The sequence below is a fragment of the Miscanthus floridulus genome, chromosome 14 (genome assembly GCF_019320115.1).
Source record: "Miscanthus floridulus cultivar M001 chromosome 14, ASM1932011v1, whole genome shotgun sequence".
In the NCBI taxonomy this organism is placed as follows: Eukaryota; Viridiplantae; Streptophyta; class Magnoliopsida; order Poales; family Poaceae; genus Miscanthus; species Miscanthus floridulus.
Window position 1 is genome coordinate 13,307,821 of NC_089593.1, and position 6,304 is coordinate 13,314,124.

The 6,304-nt window shown below is 47.3% G+C and overlaps 1 protein-coding gene across 1 annotated transcript; it reads right to left on the reverse strand.

Annotated features, from left to right (window-relative positions):
• Nucleotides 1-2,480: 2,480 nt before the first annotated feature.
• Nucleotides 2,481-4,820, reverse strand: LOC136503067 (zinc finger BED domain-containing protein DAYSLEEPER-like). Its single transcript, XM_066498265.1, has one exon. It carries the CDS (start codon nt 4,818-4,820, stop codon nt 2,481-2,483), a length of 2,340 nt encoding a protein of 779 aa, XP_066354362.1.
• Between the last annotated feature and the right edge of the window lie 1,484 nt (nt 4,821-6,304).

The following is a 6,304-nucleotide window of genomic DNA, read 5'->3' on the forward strand; positions in this document are numbered from 1 at the left end:
TTAGATATATATAAAAATAAATCAAATTAATAATTACTTGAGAATAATTATATATACTTCAGATATATATATATATGAATATAAATCTAATATAATTACATGAAGCATACAAACACACCATGGTAGAGAAAAATTAATTAATGGCCCATTTATCCATAAATAATTAAAATACATATTTATTAATTACAATAAATAATTTCAAAGACAATAATTAGCAACAATTATACTTTACCCAATATCTTTCATACAAACCCTAGTCTAATTTTATCAAACATAAATTTACAAAAACAAAATTAATAAAAAAAACCAAACCCTAGATCCAGATCTACATGCACATGAAACATGCATAAAACTAACTAATTGTTCACTAAAATCAAGAAACATGGACCAAATAAGGGTATGATCTTGTTCCCCTCCCTAATTTACCCTAGTACATTTAAAACTTGGGTCTAATTTGCTTCATAAGTAAGCTCAAGCACCATAGAAGAGAGAGAAAAATAAAACTTTAATTACTCACTAACCAACCATTAAAACTTCAAAAAAAGTGTGGAATAGCACTTTCTTACCTTCTACAACCTCTCCACCAAAGGATTTGAGACCAAAACTTTCCCCCCTTAGTAGAGCAATTTTTAGGAGATGCTCAAGGCCTCCCCACCTTTCTTTCACGGGTTGGAGTGAGTGACCCAAGGAAGAAGAAGGTGCTGCAGCTGTTTTATATGTGGGTCATTTATAGGGGCGGCTGTTGATTGAGCCGCCCCTACAAATCGGAGCTATTTATACGGGGGCATTTGTAGGGGCGGCTCAATCACCAGCCGCCCCTACAAATAGCAACGCCGGGGGCTGCTGGTGGGTGAGCCGCCCCTACAAATCAAACACATTTGTAGGGGCGGCTCAGTATCACCAGCCGCCCCTGTTGTTCCATTTATAGGGGCGGCTGGTGTATGGGCACTCGAGCACGCCACTGTAGGGACGGCTCCATCACCAGCCGCCCCTATAAAAAATTCATCCCGTTGCTAAAAATCATTTTTTACGTAGTGAATGAGGAGGCAGTGGAGAAGGCTAGGCCACATCGGTGCGTTGGGCCGCGGAGAGAGAGAAAGCCGAGCTGGGCCGTCGGAAAAAAAAAGAGCTGGGCCTGCGCTGTAGAAGAGAGGGAAGGAAGGAGCATGCCGAGTGGGCCAAAAATGAGAGGGAGAGTTTTTCTTTTTATTTCTTTTCTTTTTCTGAATTCTATTTTCAAATCCATTTTCAAACTTAGTTTGAAATAATTTGAACTTTGGTCAAATCCACACAATACAATAAAACATATGTGCCAGCATGAATGCACAAAAATATTGCTAAGCCTTATGATAAATTTTAATTTAATAAAAATTATTATTTTATCCTATGTTTTCATGTGCACACAAATTCAAAATTAATTCAATTTCTCTCTATTTCAAAAGGAGCAATTTTTAGGGTGTTACAATGTGTACAGTTTGACTGTACTGTGCTGTGTTCTAGGCTCTGTTTGGTTGAAGAACGTGTGGTAAAAAGTTTTACCTGGCCATGATCATCTGTTTGGCTAATCAATTTGATAGAGTTCTGTAAATGCACGCTTATATACTATTATGTGTATAGAGGCTTTTTACAGGGTCTGTGAGACACCAAGAGGGACCTCTCGTTAACGTCCTGTTTATTTTAGCTTGCGGACACAGATATCTGCAAGTTGGTGGGAAACTGAAACTAGATTATATATTAGATTGTAATGATCTGGCAACGTGGGGGCCAGGCCCGTAGCATGCATGCATCACTCTCTACCTAGTCCCCTCCCTGCGGATAATTCGCACTGTACCATGTCGACCGATCTGATGATGACAAGTGGAAGTGGACCACGCACGAGTTGCACGGTTTGCCACCCTGCTATGTGCCTGGCTGGCTGATGAATGATGAGCTAGGCCAGCGACAATAAATACTACACCGTGCCTTATAGCTAGTCCTGGGCATCCGGCCGGCCCGGCCCGGCACGGCACGGTCACGGGCTGGCACGGCACGATGGCTATCGGGCCAAGGAGGCACGCCGTGCCCTGCGGGCCGTGCCTCATCGGCCTGCGGGCCTGGCCTTCGGCCCAGGCACGGGCTTGTGGGCCATTTTTCGTGCCGTGCTGGCCCGTGAGGCACGGCAAAAATAACAGGCCGTGCCAGCCCACAGCCCGTTAAATCTAAAACACCTCCAAATAAACATCCCAATCCATTCAAATATCAAAAAGAGCTGTTTTGTGCAATGCTGCCTCATTAAAAACCTACCTAGGTAAAACTCACCCTTGTGAGAAACCCTAGGCAGGAAAAAAGAGTGCAGCCAGCTCCAAATGTCTTAATCTTACATAGTTATTACAGACCATTGTTCAAAGGTTCAAATGAAAACTAAGCAAGTGAGTGAGGGACACATCCACTCTCAACTCACACAAAAGTACTCCAACACTCCCAGCCAACCAATGCCACTGTCAGCCACCAGATCCATCATCTTCACCTTCTGGTTCATCCAGGAACAGATTCTCGAATGCATCTTCAATTTCCTTGGTATCAGCAGCTTCATGTTGTTCCCTCTTCTCTCCTAGCTCCCAGTCCTTCAACAAGGTCAGCATCTCAACATGTTCTGGTTTCAAGCTCCGGCGCCGTTCTTCTAGGATCCTCCCTACTAAGCTGAAACAAGACTCTGAAGAACAAGTGGAAACAGGAACTGACATGATATCTCTGGCCATAATAGCCAGGATAGGATAGGTTAGTTTGTGGTCCTTCCACCACAGAAGAATGTCAAAACCATCCTCATAAGCAGTTATGCAGTCGCTGTCCAAATAGCTTGAAAGTTCAGAAGCAGTAGAGTGAGAAGAAGAACAGGCAGTGCCACTGGAAGGACCAGGCAAACCTGATCCTCCAAAAATTACCCCCCAAGCCTGTTTTCTCTTACCAGTGGGTGGGGTAGGACCAGCAACCCTTTGTGACCTGGTTGCACCAAACTTTCTCAAATATTTCTCAAACATTTTATGCAACTCAGTTTTCAAATCAGCATAGTAAGTAGTGTAATCAGTACCAGTATATTCAGTAAGTAAATGGAGGACCCTTTGCATACCTCTTAGCTTAGCTCTAGGGTCAAGAATGAATGCAAATGAGTATAAGAGAGGAATGTCCTTCCAATACTTGAGAAATTTATGCTGCATAGGGTACACAAAGGGTCTAAGATTAACATCTCTTTCACATGCATGCAAATGAGTTGCAATCTCCAGAACATGGTGCAGCACAAGAGGACTGGTAGGATAATAAACACCAGACAGTGTAACAGTAGAGTCATAAAATACTTCTAGGAACTCCAATATTTTCCCAGCCACGTGCCAATGGGCTGTAGACAACAGTGCAGAACCATAATTTGAATTTATGAACACAGAAAATACTTCACTGTAAGGAACCAAGTGTTTTAGCATGAGATAAGTAGCATTCCATCTAACATCCATGTCTAAGCCAAATTTTCTAGGTCTCATACCTTTAGCTTCACAGTAGTTTCTAAACATAGCAATTCTTTGATTAGAGGAGTTCAAGAAATTAATTGCAGTTCTAAAATCCTCTATATAAGGTTTGATTCTTTTTAGTCCAGATTTGACTATCAGATTAATAATGTGACAAGCACAGCGTTGATGCACAAGACTGTAACCAGGTGCAGGATCATCAGGTGCAGGATCACAACCAAGATAACCAGCAAACATGGGTGTCAAAGTTTCCATAGCCTTAGCATTAGAAGATGCATTATCTAAAGTGATAGAAAAGATTTTATCAACCAAGCCATACTCCTCAACAACAGATGCAATGGAAGCAGAAATGTTTTCACCAGAATGCTTAACTTGAATCAACCTAAGACCAACAATCTTCTTTTGCAATTCCCAATCAGCATTCACATAGTGAGCAACAACAGATATGTAATCCTCTTTAGCATTACCAGACCATATGTCAGAAGTCAAAGCAACAGATGCAGAAGCATGCACACAGTTCCTAATCATAGCACGACGTTCAGCAAATAACTTATCCAGATCTCTAGTGGTGGTTCTTCTAGATGATCTAACAAATCTTGGGTTATGAGAATTTTTAATATATTCCTCAAATGCATTAGTGTCACCAAAACCAAGAGGAAGATCAAGCCTAGCAATCAATCTACACAGTTCAGTTCTAGCAACAGCAGGATCATAGTTCCAATTATGCAAAGACCCATCAGCATTAAAAGCTAGTCGAGACTGAACCCTAGAAGCATTATCAAGTTTCTGTTTGCAAGATTTTTGGTGCCTAAGAATGTGACCAGTACCAGCAGTAGATCTAGCACTCAACACAGTTCTACACATCTTACATATAGCTCTAACACGCACATCGACACCATTAATCTTCTCATAAACCTCCTCAAAGTCACCCCAGCACTGAGACTTGCGCTTACCAAGTCCAGAAACAGCACCAGAGGAAGGAGTACGAGTACCATTACCATCAGCATTACCATTAACACCAGTGTAGTTGGAGTGGGTGTTGGAGTCCACCGTCCCTGTCCCCGTTGCCCCTGCATCGATGGCATCGACGTCGATCGCCGGCTGTGTCCCGCGGGTGGCGTCATCAAACACCGCAAAGGGGTCACGGCCATCGTCGTCGTGCTCCGGGGACAGCCCAGCCGCGACCAAGTCATCGTCGCCAGTCACAGGGAACATGGCACCGTCGCCCTGCGAGTCACACGCCATGGGGCCCTCGGCCGCGGACGGCTGAACTCCAGCACCGTTCCTCAACGGTGCGCGGCTACGGCTTGGCCGCGGTGCCATTGCCCGTCGTCCGTCTACGCCAAGGCTAGTTGACGACGAGGCATCGGCAGCAGACCTGCAAAGAAAAAGAACACGCAAAGAAGAAAAGGATGAGAAAATGATCCCAAAAACAGAATCAAAACACTGAGAAACGTATAGATCTAGGGGCTAGGGTTAGGGTTACAAATGGGGATGGACTTGCCTGCGCAACCGGAGCCGGATGAGAAAATGATCCCAAAAACAGAATCAAAACACTGAGAAACGTATAGATCTAGGGGCTAGGGTTAGGGTTACGAATGGGGATGGACTTGCCTGAGCAACCAGAGCCCGGCGCCAGAGAAGACGAGGGCCACACAAGGGCAAGACGGGATTAAGAAGGACGGCGAGCGACGGTGGAAGAGAGACGGGGAGGCGGACTCACATGTTCATCGACAAACAGAGGAGAAGGAGTAAAAAGGAAGACGGAGAGGGACTGAGGGAGCAGGGAACTCAGGGAGAGCCGGAGAGGTGATGGAGCGGCGGCGATATCACCGGATCCAAGGACGACGGTCGCACCGGCGACGAAGATGGATCGACGAGAGGAGGCGAAGATGGACCGAACGGGTGTCGAGTGCGGCTGCGGTTGGGAGGCGAATGGGATTAGGGTTAGGGTGTCGAGTGCGGCTGCGGCCTGCGGTTGGGAGGCGAGGCGAATGGGGTTAGGGTTAGGGTGATGGAGCGGCGGCGATATCACCGGATCCAAGGACGACGGTCGCACCGGCGATGAAGATGGATCGACGAGAGGAGGCGAAGATGGACCAAGCGGGTGTCGAGTGCGGCTGCGGTTGGGAGGCGAATGGGATTAGGGTTAGGGTGTCGAGTGCGGCTGCGGCCTGTGGTTGGGAGGCGAGGCGAATGGGGTTAGGGTTAGGGTGATGGAGCGGCGGCGATATCACCGGATCCAAGGACGACGGTCGCACCGGCGACGAAGATGGATCGACGAGAGGAGGCGAAGATGGACCGAGCGGGTGTCGAGTGCGGCTGCGGTTAGGAGGCGAATGGGATTAGGGTTAGGGTGTCGAGTGCGGCTGCGGCCTGCGGTTGGGAGGCGAGGAGAATGGGGTTAGGGTTAGGGGCCGGCCGGGGAGGGGGGGTCTTGGTTATATGGGGAGCCGGGGAGGAGCCGAGGAGGCCAGGAGGGGAGGGGGGCGTTCTTGGGCCGCCGGCCTGCTTGCCTGCTTGCGGGCCGTGCCGTGCCGGCCTGTGGGCCTAGGGTTCGGCCCAAGCACGGCCTGCACCCCGTGCCGTGCCAGCCAGGGCCCATTGACCTTCGGGCCGGGCCAGGCTAGGGCCAGGCCTAAATAGCGGGCTCCGTGCCGGGCTCACGGGCTCGGGCTTTGTGCCCAGATATACTTATAGCCTCAAGCAACACGTATGCACTTGCTCCACATCACGTCATATGGTAGTCTCACAGTACTCACGTTAGGGCCTGTTCGGCAGGACTGAAAAATAAGTCAAAACACAGC